We start from the raw sequence: 15397 nt of genomic DNA on the forward strand, positions 1-15397 counted from the left end.
ACCCGGGGTTTTGTTTGTTTTTAAAAATTGTTTCAGAAAACTACATGGTAATGTTGAGAAGGTACTTAGTTAAAGTAGCTTCATTATTATCTTGGTTACCTAGTGTTTCCATAACAAAAAGTACCACGAGAGGGTGACTTTAAAGAACATAAATTTATTTTCACACTGTTCTGGAGGCTGCAGGTCCAAATTGGGGTCTCAGCCATGTTGATTTCTTCTGTAAGCCTCTCTACTAGTTTTTGGTGTGTGCCAGTTGTCCTTAGCATTCCTTGCCATTCCCTGGCATCTGTCTTTCGCCTGTGTGTGCCTTTGTGTCTATTCTCTATAACTCAGGTGATTAGGCTTAAGTCCCACTCTACTCTAGTATGACCTTATTAACAAAAGAAAACCCCTATATCCAAATTACTGGGGTTAGAATTTCAACACACACTTTCAGGGAATACAATTCAACCCATAAAAAAGTCTTTGTCAGTTTTTTATCATGATAAATTTATTCATTCTTAAGAGCATATATAAAATCCTTTATAAATTTGAACTAAAATTTTCTCAGATTTCTGTTCCCATGCAGTTTTTTTTTTAAGGAATTAAAATGAGACAATTAAAACACCGTTTGAACTCTAGTTAACAATATACATAGTGAAGTAGGGGAAAGTGTATTCCCCTAAAGTATACTGGTAGAAAGAAAAAAATAGTTTGATGGATGAAAGGATGGGTAGATAAGTGATAAAACAAGTATAGTAAAAATGTTAATGGTAGACTCTAGGTGTTTGTATTTGAGTATTGACTGTAAACTTTTTATAGTTTTGCTATATGCTCGAAAGTTTCCCTAATACTGGGGGGGAGAAGTTATTTTTCTGAGGTGATCAACTTTGAAAGTTATTTCTAGACTTCGATACTGGATGTTACGCTCCTTTTGAAGAGTCTTTTTGGTAAATATTTTTGCTTTTGTTTGCAGAAATTAATCTCAGAACTCCAAAAGCTATTTATGAGTAAAAATGAGACTTACGTGTTGAAATTATGGCCTTTGTTTGTCAGACTCCTTGGAAAGGTAAGGCCTCACTTAGCAATCCACAATTTTACATGTCAGACCATTTCATGTCTTAACTGTCCTTAGTATATCCTGTCTTTTACCTAAGCCAGTTATTTTTTGTTATCATATCTTGTTCAGATTACGTGTGTTTTATAGCGTCTTAAAACTGCTAATGTTTTATCTCTTTTTTTTTCTCCTGATGTATTGTTTACTTGTCACCATTTTGCCACTTATTCCTTGCTGTTTGACATTTGCATTTGGATCATATGTAATATTTGAAGGGATTTTTGAAGCCATTCAGTTTTTTCATCAGTCTGTTTTTAATTTTACCTCATTTTTGCCATCCTTTTAGCAGTTACTACCATTTCTACATTCCTTTTTCATTCATCAAGCTTTGGGTTTCCCTTAATTTTAATTTTTCTGGCTATTTTAGTTTATTTGAAAAGGCTGTTTTATTATTTCAGGGTTTAAAATCTCTTGTTTTCTCTTTAATATTTATTACATTTTTTCATATGAATGCCTATTTTTCTAGTTTTCTCTAGTGTTTTAGAAACCTGTGTCATGCATTATCTATTTCATGGGGCTTTGTATATTTTGTGATCTTGATTTCTGAACATACATGCAGTACTCAACTTAAATTCCTAAAACTTCATATCATCTATTGTAACACTTAACACATTTCTCTTTTGTGGCTGATTTGTCTCTTGTCACCCCTGTTAGATTATGGACTCCTTAAGAGCACATTTTAAGTAAATAACTGCATAAATGATGATGGTAGTGCCTATCTTTTGTTTCATGCAAGTAAGTAACTTTTTAATGATTTTTCCCTTTTTTAGACCTTGCATCGCAGTGGGAGTTTCATCAATTCTCTGTTACAGCTGGAAGAACTGGGATTTCGTAGTGGCGCACCCATGATTAAAAAAATAGCTTTTATTGCTTGGAAGAGTTTAATAGATAATTTTGCTTTAAATCCAGGTAATTAACTTTTTTTGTCTATGAATTAATTTTAGTTAAAAACATTGCTTTTGAGTTGATTCCGACTCATAGCAACCCTATAAGACAGTAGAACTCCCCCATTGGTTTCCAAGAAGCGGCTGATAGATTCAAATTGCTGATCTTCTGATTAGCAGCCAAACTCTTTACCACTGCACCTGGGTTGCTAATATAGGGTAGGCCTGTCTACATAGATTTAGATTTTCAAAATGTAATTAATGGCCCCAGTGGTAATGATGCGTTGTAGAATATATTACTAATAGACAAAAAACATTGACAGACTGAAAATGTGCCTCCATGTATTCATCTGTAAAAATGAGGATAATGAGAATGCTTGAGCACCTAGAACATTTTTTCAGCCTTGGCACTATTGAAATTTTGGGTTGGATAATTGATTGTTGTGGGGGGCTTCCCTGCGAATTGTAAGAAGTTTAGTAGTATCCTTGGCTTCTGTCCACTAGATGCTAATAGCATCCTCTCCCAGGCCCCCAGTAATGACAACCAAAAGTATCTGTAGAAATTGCTCAGTGTTCCCTGGCGGGTAAAACTGCCTCTGGCACACAGGGTGTAGTAAGCAGTATCTGTACCTTTTATTTTTGTTGCCATAAGTGTTTTGATCCAACTGTATTGGAGTTTGCCAAAGGTGAACATTTTGGGTTGTGCCAGAGCAGCCTGGTGACTTTTGAGCATTTAAAGTCATGTTCTTGCTATGACAAAAGGAGACTTACTACACAGCCCGTTTTTAAAGTTTAACCTTAAGCTTTTAAATCTTTTTACTGTGTGCTGATTTTATTTTTTCTTAAGATATTCTGTGTAGTGCAAAAAGACTCAAGTTGTTAATGCAGCCTTTGAGTTCCATCCACGTGAGAACAGAGTCTCTGGCATTGACGAAACTAGAAGTCTGGTGGTACTTACTGATGAGACTCGGACCTCATCTTCCCGCGAACTTTGAACAGGTAACATTACAAGTGCTGAGTTCAGTACCTTGTGTGTTTTTTTATTGTGTTCTTAAATTCTTGCCAGCTGAATCTTTTAGCATTATTTTTGCTATGTATTGACCAGAATACACAAATGATCTTTTTCCTGACCCAGAACTTGAGTTTGTTTCCCTCAGAAGATTTTCTCCAGTTGCTCAAAATGGAGCCTCTAAAGCCTTTTTAACCAGCAGACGCTCAAAAATCTATTCTTACTCTGATACTGTGGAGCCCTTATGGAAGATTGTAAGAAAAAAAAATTTTTTTTTTCTTTTACCACAGGTTTGGAATATAAATGAGGCTAAAATTAGTATTTGTGAAATAGGAATCAATGAAGTACTGCACTGGGTAGATAGTTGAGTCAATTCATTGTTTGTTGATACTGTTAACGGATCATTTAACCCCATCATAGCTTTTTCTAATTTGTTACAAATGATTTCACAAAATTCTTTGGATTTTTATAGTCTTACTGGCATTTAGATAGAAAGCTTAATCTTGTCTACACTTTTCTTTTTTTGCTACTAAACCTATCAGTTTCTTTTTTTTTTTTTTTTTTCCAGTTTGGTCGAAAGGGAGCTAGCTCTTTTGACTTTTTTTATCCTCATCTTTTTCTTGCTTATCTTTTGGAGTTCATTTTACTCTTGGATCTGTAGCCCTTGTTTTATATTTTTGTAAATAACTCTGTAGCAACTGGGTGAATTCTTGAAAAGGAAGATTTATAGTAAATATACTTGAACCATTTTTAGGAAGTTCTTAGTATTTAATATATTAAGGCTTTTAAATTTGAAATAGCATGAAGTAGCTGAAAATTGGCATTGATAGTAATATGTAATTGAGATTATAAAGAGTTTTGCAAAATTCTACCATTATAAGGTGTTAGTAGGCTAATCTTACCCAGTTGTCCAACACATTTATTGTAATAATTTACTGATTATTATTAAAGTAACTAGCCTTGACAGGTCCTGGAGTGATCTTAGAGATTAGCTTTAAGTTGTCTTAGTTACTATTTTCTAGGGTGTTTTTAAAAATGGTTAAAATGAGTCTACCAATAACATGTAAAATTCGGGTAGACATTACTTGGAATAGTTCTTTGTATAATTTTCTGTTTGAGATTTCAAATTTAAGAAAACTACAGTTTTAATAAAAATTTCCATTTTTTAAAAATTTCATTCTGTAGCCTGTTTATGCATGGAAACAGCCTATAAACAAATTTCAGCATACCAAGAGAATTTACACTGCTTTTTACAAAGAAATTTTAACTTCTAAAAATATGACAATTATGTGTTTTACAGATAGTTTCCCTTTTTTTACCTTAATAGGTTTGTGTGCCTCTGATTCAAAGTACGATAAGCATTGATTCTAACATGTCACCTCAAGGCAGTTCATCTCGTGTAACTACCCCAAATCTGAATCCTGTGACTCCTGTACACAAAGGTAAGAGGTAGCAGACATACTTGTTTTTCCTTAATGCAGGCTTCATGTGAACCTTTGCAAAGTGCTGTTCACATAAAATGAAGCGTGTCGATATTTGGGGTTCTTTACACAAAATTGATCGTATATATTCTGTTTTTGTTTGGTTTTCTTTATGCAGCAGTGTTTGCTGTTTTAATTGTGTTGTTGTGGCTGCAAAAGTTGAGCTTTTTTCCACTGCATTATGTGAGATGCGTTGCAAGCAAATAACTTTCATTTCAGATTCGAGAATTTTAGAGCTATTAAAAACAGTAGGTCTTAAGCAGATGTAAGAAACGTGGCTTAATGTATATCATTAAAAGACAAATATTTGTTATCTAGAATTTCTTCTATTTTACTATACATTAGAGTGTATAGATTTAGTATTTTCATGTTAGCTCTTCTGGCTCTTGTAAACTTTGTATTTGTCACAGAAATATCTGTACATTAATATTTCTAGGCATATTGTTAAGAATTATCTTGATTTAAATATCTTGTTCGCAGCCTAATGAAATAATTTAATTATTTGGGTTCTCAAATGAAAACTCAGTTTTCATTTGAGAAACAATTTTTTTTAAAGGTATATTTTATTGAAATTAGTAAGTGGAATATATTCATTTGGGTAGGTAATATGAAATAAGCTTACATAATTACCTTTTTTTTCTTTCAAGGTGCTTCCCCATACGGAGCCCCTGTAACTCCTCGGATGAACTTGAGTTCAAGTTTAGGTGGAATGGCCACAATCCCCTCCATTCAACTTTTGGGACTTGAAATGTTGCTTCATTTTTTGTTGGGTCCTGAAGTCTTGAGTTTTGCTAAGCAAAACAAACTTGCCCTAAGTTTAGGTATTTCATCGTTTTTAAAATATTTTAGTTATTAAAACAGTCCATAACTCAATGCATTGGAGTAGGGAGAGATGCTGTTTTCCTCACAGCCAAAATGTTGTGTAATTGTGTACGGAATAAGTATAAATCTTTTTAGTGGAAAATATGCCAGACAATCTGAATTTTTGTTTTAAAAAGTTTATTTCATAAAGCTTTTGTTTTGCATAATCATCTTTTATTCTCCCTCTCTTTTAGAGGCGCTCGAACATCCGTTAATCAGCAGCCCTTCTTTTTTTGGCAAACATGCAAATACACTTATCACTGCTGTTCATGATAGCTTTGTTGCAGTTGGAAAAGATGCTTCTGGTAAATATGAGAAATTTTTTTACTATCTGTTTAGACTTGTATTTGAAAAGAAAATAAGAATGTTGATATAAACGTATAGTACCACCTCTTGTCTGAATTGTGTTCTAAGAGCTTTATGTATATTCATTTAATGCTCATCGCAATCCTCTGTCTTAGTCCATCTTATATATGAGGAAACCGAGCAACAGTGGAGTTAAATAACTTGTGCAGAGTCACGTAGTAAGTGATAGAGCTGTGATTCAAACCCATGTTCTGTGACTCCAGCATCTGTACCGAAACCCCTGTGTTCTGTAGCCTGTTAAATAATAAGGAAATGGAATTTCAGAAATGAAGTAGCTTGCTGTTTAAGTGGTTGGAAAATGAATCATACAGTTTATTACTAGTGGTCATCAGGTATCCTTGTAAACCTTCAATTGCTTTTCCTTGTGTCTAAAGTGGTAGAAGTTCTATACAAAAAATTCAGAAAATATAGATGAAGGAAAAGGAGAAAATAATTACCCTTAGTTACATGACCAAGTGTTAACATGTTACAATTCTTTTAAAAACCACAATTTCTGTAAATAAAAATGAGGTAGTAGTGTTTTATAAACTGATTACAGGAGAATTCTTAAATTACAAGGTATTGCTCTGTTTTTATTTCTTTGGTGTGGGGAGGAAAGGGGAGGGCCTTTGTAGTGAGCTCTACTTCATTTCAAAAGCACTTTTATTTTGTTCGACAGATTCAGTTATCAATGCTGTTTGGAAGGAACTGATTAGCTTGGTGAAGTCAGTTATTGACTCAGGTAAGGAACCATAGAATAGCATTATTACATTAACCAAGTTTTTTTGCGTAGTACCTAGTGAATTATTTTACTTTCATATATAAAATATATTTTAAAACCATTTTTTATAGTGTCATAGCTTACTTTTAATGTCTAAGCTTTCCAGACTTTAATTTACTTTAAGAGTTTATTGTTGGTTTAGTAAAAAAATTCTTTTCATAGCTTTTTAAAATTTATATTTTACCTCTAAAAATACATGTTTACAACTTCACACCCTCCTTTTGCTCTTCGGTAGGTAACAAAAAAGAGAAACCAGGTTCTGATGTTTTGACCCTCTTACTAAAATCTTTGGAAAGCGTAGTGAAGTCAGAAGTACTTCCTGTATCGAAAACACTGGTAAGTGTAATACCTATGTGTTGAGCTTTAGAAGCCATATTTCAGAATCGAATTTGAAGATATTTGTACAGGTCAGGTTTCTGAAAGTTTTTTTTTTTTTACTATAGTAAGTATTTATCAGCAATTTAGCCCTTTACTAAGTGCCGTTCTATTGACTTTAGAGCTGTTTGAAATCTTAAGTAGTTCTAACAGCAACTACAAAGATCCTCAATGTGATAAGAAAAAGGATAAGCCATACGGAGAAAATGGGTAAAGAAGGTGAAACTTGAAGAAACACAAGTGTCCACTAATTATATCACGAGATTGTTGAGTAGCACTAATTGTTAGGTTGTGCATTGATTAAAAATATCTGGTGATAGTTTTTATGGCGCTTTTGCTTTTTAAATTAACACTCTTTAACCAAGATAATGAGTATTTTTAGAGTAGCAAGCTTCCCAAAATAAGCTGGCAAATGGAATAAACAATACCCTTAAATTCTTTTGGGGTCTGTTTTCTTTATATACCCTGACAATTGATTATGCTGTCTGGCAGGAGCTCTGGAGCAGACTTTATTGATTTAAGTATTGGCGCACATATTTATTACCTGAATGAACTTGGGCAGTTTATTCTCTTTCTTTTATGTCTGGAATCTGTAACCATTACTGTTTCTTATGTAGGTGGAACAGGTATGATTACGAAGAGCTTGATTCTTGTGCGTAGTTGATGGAAATAAATTTGCTATCATTAGTATCATATCCAAAAGTCAGATTTTCTCAGGCCAAAGGAATTATGTATTTCTTACATAGTTGATTGTTGAAAAGTGTACTACTATTTATATATTCTTTGTAAAGAGGGGATATAGTAGTAGTTGATTAGATGTGTTGAAACATGCAAAACTTGAGCCAAGCACAAAATGCGTGAGTTAATGTGCCGTCCATTATTAGAGTCTGTTTCCAATGAGAATATTTAAAAGCATGTTTTCACTGACAGAACTGATTTGTCATGTTGTTAGATGACTTAAGTTACATAGCTCAGGTTAATATGAGTATAGTATTTTTGGAGGGCAGTTCAGAAGGCTCCATCAGACTTGTTGAGTATATGTTAGACCCAGCTTCTAGTTAGTAATCTTTTCAAATACTGATTGTATCTATGTGTATTGATGTGAAAACTCCGTAACAGTAAAATGAAGGTCAGTTGCAGAGTATCTAACAGTATATTATTAATGGTTTTAAAGCCTAACTCAGGAAGTTACAAGATATAAGGTCTCTGAAAATTTAGGAGATGCTCTTGAAAAATAGATGTCAAACTGATAACATTGATTATTTCTGGAGATAAAGGCTGCTATTTTACTTTGTAAGCTAATGTGGATGTATTCACAGTAATATATAAACATTACTTGTAATAAATTGTTAAAATATATAGACTTTTACTAAGTATATTATTATTGTTATGACTAATTCTACTTTAAACCTTTTCTCTTTCGTAGGTCCTCATGGAAATTACAATTAAAGGACTTCCTCACAAAGTGTTAGGTTCACCAGCATATCAGGTTGCTAATATGGATATTCTTAATGCAAGTATCTTAAATGTAATGGCATGATTAGATCAGCAAAAAAAAAAAAAAATTTTTTTTTAATGGTATTTCTCTTTCTTAAGGAGAAATCTAAATTGAAAATTAAAATGAAAAAAAAAGTATAGGACTTTAAATAATGTTGACCATGTTTAAAGGCGAAAACTAACAGATACAGAGAAATAATATGGTGTGTGAAAAATGAAAATATTTTCTAGATTAAGGTCTCCAGAGAAACGTTTTCTATTTGTATAATAGTGCTGGTTACTATTATTAATTTTGGAAGTTTTGAAATATTAACTTCGTCATGTGAAATGTATTTAAATATCTGCAGGAAATAGGTATTGTGGGTCCAGCAAGTTTTAAGTTAGCATTCTTTTTATGTCTAGAATCTCTAGTCATTACCCTGTTTCTCATGTAAGTGGAACAGGTATGATTATAAAGAACTTGATTTTTGTGTGTAGTTCATGGAAACAAATTTGCTATCGTTATTGTCATATACAAAAGTCAAATTTTCTCAGGCTAAAGGGATTATATAGTTGATTGTAGAAAAAAGTGTACTACTATTTGTAATGAGAAGATTGCATCTTCTGCCTTCTTTCTTCAGGGAACACCTGCTTTGTTCTTAATTCAGTTAATTTTCAACAGTAATCTTTTGGAATGTGGTATAACAAATGAAAGGTAAGTTTGTAACTTAAGCAAACTGTTCTTGCAGTTTATCTTGGGAAGGTTATTAGATAGTGAATGAGATTCTTTTTCTTTAGAGTTATGCACTATTGTTACACAACCCGTTGCTGTCGAGTCCATTCTGACTCATAATGACTCATAAAGAGTAGAACTGCCCTATAGAGTTTCCAAGGAGCGCCTGGTGGATTCGAACTACCAGTCTTTTGGTTAGCAGCCAAACTCTTAACCACTACAGCACCAGAGTTTCCATTGGCAATTGTTACACAAGTTTGTTTTTGTTCTTTAAATCAAACAGAGTAGGACTTGGAATTCATCACTCCTTGTTTCCTTATCAGTTATTTTTAAGGTTTTTGTTTGTCGTTCTGCAGAAAGTTCAGGTTAATGCATTGTTCAGTGTTTTTTTTTTTTTCAGGTTCTTTCTCAATCTGGAAACACTTGTAGGTTGTGTTCTTTCTGGTCCAACCTCCCCATTAGCTTTCAGTGACTCTGTTTTAAATGTTATTAATCAAAATGCAAAGCAGTTGGAAAACAAGGAACATCTCTGGAGAATGTGGAGTATTATTGTCAGCCCATTAACTGAATTGATTAATCAGGTATGAAATAAATCTGGTGCACATTTCTCCCTAAATTTAATTTTTTTTTTTTTTGGTGTCAGAGTACATGGGGTAAATGAATAGAAGACGACATCTAATATTTTTTTCTTGTGGGAATGGTAAATTTTTCTGTTGTTTGGATTAGTTGATTTTTTTTCATTGCATTTCTGCTTTATTGTTCGAGAAAGTATAACTTAATCGAAACAAATCAGTTCCATTTTTCTCCAGTAGTGACTATAAAATTAGAAGACTCACAGATGATACCTGATACATATAAATTTTCATATTTATGTCTTGGGTTCTTTCAGTAGTTGTCTAATGGGGAATAGTAATGGTCATCTTGACTAGATTATGTATTCTCATGATCAAGTCATGCTAGTAATTACCTCAAAGCCATAGCATTCCCCGAAATTTAGGAATCTGTTGAGAGTTGACTAATGCTCAAATTGGAACATTTACAGAAGTGGCAATATTGGCAGGATATGAAGCACAAGTTCAGTCACTATTTGTGGTTCATCAGCTGCTTTATATCATTCAGTGGAAACATTTTGGGGCTGGTTCTGCTATAACTGAAATGAAATGAAATAATATATTAATAGCACAGCAGCTTTTCTCAAGCTTTCATACTATTTAACATAATCTTTTGGAGGAAAAAAAAAAAAGCTTACTTTCCTAAATATATTGCATTCCTAAATGCTTGAAGGATAGCAGAGGCTCTTTTTATAAGCCCTTGCATGAATGCTACCCTGTATGTACAGTAAAAGATTTTGGAGTTGTCTCCGGGTTTCTTTTTAGAACTTAAACATAATTAAGATATGTTACTACCTAGCACTAGAATTAGATGGTAATTTGTCTAACTTCATTACTTTTCTTATTTCAGACTAATGAAGTGAATCAAGGTGATGCCTTAGAACATAATTTTAGTGCCATCTATGGTGCACTGATTTTACCAGTAAAGCATATTTTTTCAGTACAGAAATTTCCAATGGTAAGGCAGTGTCAATTTATTTTTGAGGAATTTGCGTTGCTTCTGAGAACTTTATTTCACCCTTTATAATGAGTTCCTATATTGGTTTTTCTTAAAATAGCACTTCTTATGACTGAGTTATTGGCTTAGGGATAGGAAAATGATGAAAGAAGAAAGAAGTTCCTTTTGACTTTCTTGATAACTGCTGGTATTTCAGCATTATTACAGTTTTTCAGTTAAAACTGTTTGTGGGGGGATTGTCACTACCCTAGCCTCTTCTATGACACATAAAATGTTACGGTGTTTTCGGAAACATTAATGATGTCTTCTGGTAGGCGTTTGATACATAGGTATACTATGCTTTAATTTTTTTTTTATTGTTAGGCCACCATGAAAAGCTTACTTAGAACTTGGTCAGAATTATATCGAGCATTTGCCCGCTGTGCTGCTTTGGTGGTGACTGCAGAAGAGAATTTGTGCTGTGAGGAACTTTCTTCCAAGATACTGTCCAGTTTGAATGATGAAGGCCTTTCAGTGAGTTCTGTCTCAATACTGACCTTTTTGTATTTAAGGGAATTTTTTTTTAAAATAAATGATAACACTTGGGAAATGTCATTTACTAGTGCTTTTAATTTATAAGTGATTTAGTGTCTTAGTTATATACTGCTACTGTAATACAAATACCACAAATTGGGTGGCTTTAAAGAACAGAAGTTTCTTTCCTCGCAGTAGTGGAGGCTGGAAGTCCAAATGCAGGGGTCTCAGCTGTATAGATTCTTTCCTTGTCAGTAGCCTAAGTCATTCCTTGGCATTGCTTGGCTTGTAGATAATCCTCCCATGGCATCTGTCTTCTGTTTTGCATGTCTCTGTCTTTTCTGCTCTTTTATAACTCAGAAGTGATTAGGTGTAGGACCCACCTTAGGTGCCCTGCTGGCACAGCAGTTAAGAGCTTGACTGCTAACCAGAGGGTCGGCAGTTCAAATCCACCAGCCGCTCCTTGGATAACCCATGGGGCAGTTCTACTCTGTCCTTTAGAGTCGTTATGAGTTAGAATCAACTCAACAACAAGAACAGGTTACTAGGTATGATCTAATTGATTAATTAAAGGAAAATCCTGTTTCCAAACAAGATCACATCCACAGATACGGGGGCCAGGAATTCATTACATTGTGGGGGGGGGGCGGGGGAGACACAATTCAAGCTGTGATACTAAGTTAATGTAGAAAAAAATACAGCTTCCTGTAATAGTTTTGCACCTGAGCACCCTGGGTCTGTGTTTTCAGGACCATTAACAGTGAGGCTCTTTTACTACTTTAATTATCGTGCACCAGCTTGTACTGTGCCATTCTAGATTAATAATACAAGGCCCTTGCTATCGTGGACCTGTGCTCTTATATCTGTCTGTTAGTTCTTTTATGTGTAACTTTTCTTCATTCCTTGAAAAAAAAAAAAAATGTGTTAATGTAATCTTGAATTTTCTTCTAGTAAAAGATTCTCTTGCCCTAAGGTAAAATTTATTCTCGAAATTTCCCCCTGGTACATTAGTTGACTTTGTTGCAGGTATTTTTGTTTTAATTATAAAAGTAACACTGGTTTGTAATAAGAAAAAATCAATCCCCTTGAAAGTTTGGGGATTAAAAATGTAGATCCCTATCCACTTCTCCCTTCAATAAAAAGGCGACTACTGTTCGCTATGAGTCAGAATCAACTCCATGGCAGTGGTTTACTGTCAACAGTATTGTGTGTATCATTCTAGAACAGACCTTTGTATTTATACATTTAACGTACATATTAAAACTTGCAAGTGTGTGCAAATACAGTGTTCTTCCCAATGAAATCCTATTTGTTACTCTGAAGCATGCTTTTCTATAAAATACTGTCTTGACTTTCTTTGCCAGTCAGTCCATATAGCTCTATTGTTTGTTTCAGCTGCTACCTGTTACGTAGTATTCGGTAGTATGACTGTACCATAATTTGGAACTGTTTGTTTTTAGGACATTTTGGTTGTTTCCAGTTATTTACTATTGCAAATAAAATTGTGATAAGCATCCTGATACTTGTCTTCACATACAAGCCTTTTTTTTCCTATGGGTATTACTGGTATAGGATTTATTGTGCTTGTTTCGTCTACATCTTCCGTAATCCTGGCACAGATTTTAATCTGAGGAATAAAAGAAAGTAAAAATATATTTTGTTAACTTACTGTAAAGATTCAGACAACATTTTTCTGTTGTATAGATCAAAATGTACAGGTTCCCTTTCCCACGTACCTCTGTTCTCGCCAGTGGTAACCACTATCAGTAGCTAGATAGTTATCTTTTCAGAATCTTTTTTTAGTGCATTTGTATGTACTCCCTCTTTTTAAAACGTAAGCACAATTCCGATTATTGTATTTTGATAGTACAGTGACGTTTAAAAAATAGAGATAAGATCTTGTCGTTCTTAAAACTCCTGTAGCTCTTAACTGCATTTGCAATAAAATCCAAACTGCTGCAGTTGCCTATGAGATGCCTGAATGAAGTCTCTTAACGATTCCTTCTTCAACAGGGACTTCCTGAGCAGTTTTTATCTTAACTGTTGTTGTTAGATGTCATCGAGTCGGTTCCGACTCACAGCGACCCTGTGCCCAACAAAACGAAACACTGCTCGGTCCTGCACCATCCTTAAAATCGTTGTTATGCTTGAGCTCATTGTTGCAGCCACTGTGTCAGTCCACCTCATTGAGGGTCTTCCTCTTTTCCTCTGACCCTGTACTCTGCCAAGAATGATGTCCTTCTCCAGGGACTGATCCCTCCTGACAACATGTCCAAAGTATGTAAGACGCAGTCTCGCCATCCTTGCTTCTAAGGAGCATTCTGGTTGTACTTTTCTAAGACAGATTTGTTCGTTCTTTGGCAGTCCATGGTATATTCAGTATTCTTCGCCAGCACCACAATTCAAAGGCGTCAACTATTCTTCAGTCTTTCTTATTCATTGTCCACCTTTCACATGCATATGATGCAATTGAAAATACCATGGCTTGGGTGAGGCACCGTAGTCTTCAGGGTGACATGTTCGCTCTTCAACACTTTGAAGAGGTCCTTTGCAGCAGATTTGCCCGATGCAACGCGTCTTTTGATTTCTTGACTGCTGCTTCCGTGGCTGTTGATTGTGGATCCAAGTGAAATGAAATCCTTGACGACTTTAATCTTATCTCCGTTTATCATGATGTTGCTCATTGGTCCAGTTGTGAGGATTTTTGTTTTCTTCATGTTGGTGTAATCCGTACTGAAGGCTGTGGTCTTTGATCTTCATTAGTAAGTGCTTCAAGTCCTCTTCACTTTCAGCAAGCAAGGTTGTGTCATCTGCATAACGCAGGTTGTTAATGAGTCTTCCTCCAATCCTGATGCCCCATTCTTCTTCATATAGTCCAGCTTCTTGTATTATTTCTTCAGCATACAGATTAAATAGGTATGGTGAAAGGATACAACCCTGCCGCACACCCTTCCTGACTTTAAACCAATCAGTATCCCCTTGTTTTGTCCGAACAACTGCCTCTTGATCTGTGTAAAGGTTCCTCGTGAGCACAATTAAATGTTCTGGAATTCCCATTCTTCGCAGTGTTGTCCATAGTTTGTTATGATCCACACAGTCAAATGCCTTTGCATAATCAATAAAACACAGGTGAACATCCTTCTGGTATTCTCTGCTTTCAGCCAGGATCCGACTGACATCAGCAATGGTATCCCTGGTTCCATGTCCTCTTCTGAAACTGGCCTGAATTTCTGGCAGTTCCATTTTGATATACTGCTGCAGCCATTTCTGAATGATCTTCAGCAGAATTTTGCTTGTGTGTGATATTAATGATATTGTTCTATAATTTCCACATTCGGTTGGATCACCTTTCTTGCGACTAGGCATAAATATGGATCGCTTCCAGTCAGTTGGCCAGGAAGCTGTCTTCCATATTCCTTGGCATAGATGAGTGAGCACCTCCAGTGCTGCATCTGTTTGTTGAAACATCTCAATTGATACTCCATCAATTCCTGGAGCCTTGTTTTTCACCAGTGCCTTCGGAGCAGCTTGGACTTCTTCCTTCAGTACCATCAGTTCCTGATCATATGCCATCTCTTGAAGTGGTTGAATATCGACTAATTCTTTTTGGTATAATGAGTCTGTGTATTCCTTCCATCATCTTTTCATGCCTCCTGCATCATTTAATATTTTCCCCATGGAATCCTTCACTGTTGGCAACTCGAGGCTTGAATTTTTTCTTCAGTTCTTTCAGCTTGAGTAACGCTGAGCGTGTTCTTCCCTTTTGGTTTTCCATCTCCAGCTCTTTGCACATTAAATTATAGTACTTGATTTTGTCTTCTCAAGAGGCCCTTTCTTTTATTTCATCAATTCTTCCTTTTGCTTTAGCTGTCTGACGCTCAAGAGCAAGTTTTAGAGTCTCCTCTGACATCCACCTTGGTCTTTTTTTTCTTTCCTGTCTTTTCAGTGACCTCTTGTTTTCTTCATGAATGATGTCCTTGATGTCATCCCACAACTCATCTGGTCTTCGGTCACTACTGTCCAATGCGTCAGATCTGTTCTTGAGATGGTCTCTAAATTCAGGTGGGATATACTCAAGGTCATATTTTGGCTCTCGTGGACTTGCTCTGATTTTCTGCAGTTTTAGCTTGAACTTGCATATGAGCAATTGGTGGTCTGTTCCACAGTCAGCCCCTGGCCTTGTTCTGACTGATGATATTGAGCTTTTTCATCGTCTCTTTCCACGGTTGTAGTCAGTTTGATTTCTGTGTGTTCCATCTGGCGAGGTCCACGTG

General features: G+C 35.1%; 1 protein-coding gene across 6 annotated transcripts in view; it reads left to right on the forward strand.

The window, feature by feature from the left end:
* The window catches only part of RIF1 (replication timing regulatory factor 1), a 60653-nt gene that overhangs the window by 8114 nt on the left and 37142 nt on the right, over positions 1-15397 (forward strand). For 5 of the 6 annotated variants that reach the window (XR_007517830.1, XM_049887183.1, XM_049887182.1 and 2 more), the window contains exons 8-20: positions 956-1048; positions 1867-2005; positions 2828-2979; positions 4317-4431; positions 5118-5291; positions 5526-5636; positions 6356-6418; positions 6693-6793; positions 8259-8345; positions 8950-9023; positions 9442-9622; positions 10503-10610; positions 10974-11123. Coding sequence is in view for 5 of the 6 variants with exons in the window: in XM_049887183.1 (XP_049743140.1) it covers positions 956-1048; positions 1867-2005; positions 2828-2979; positions 4317-4431; positions 5118-5291; positions 5526-5636; positions 6356-6418; positions 6693-6793; positions 8259-8345; positions 8950-9023; positions 9442-9622; positions 10503-10610; positions 10974-11123 (1548 nt within the window). In the remaining variant the exon portion in view is untranslated. The remainder of the gene's footprint in view (positions 1-955; positions 1049-1866; positions 2006-2827; positions 2980-4316; positions 4432-5117; positions 5292-5525; positions 5637-6355; positions 6419-6692; positions 6794-8258; positions 8346-8949; positions 9024-9441; positions 9623-10502; positions 10611-10973; positions 11124-15397) is intronic. The other variant, XM_049887181.1, reaches the window with a different exon arrangement.

This window comes from Elephas maximus, chromosome 6, assembly GCF_024166365.1.
Source record: "Elephas maximus indicus isolate mEleMax1 chromosome 6, mEleMax1 primary haplotype, whole genome shotgun sequence".
Classification (NCBI taxonomy): domain Eukaryota; kingdom Metazoa; phylum Chordata; class Mammalia; order Proboscidea; family Elephantidae; genus Elephas; species Elephas maximus.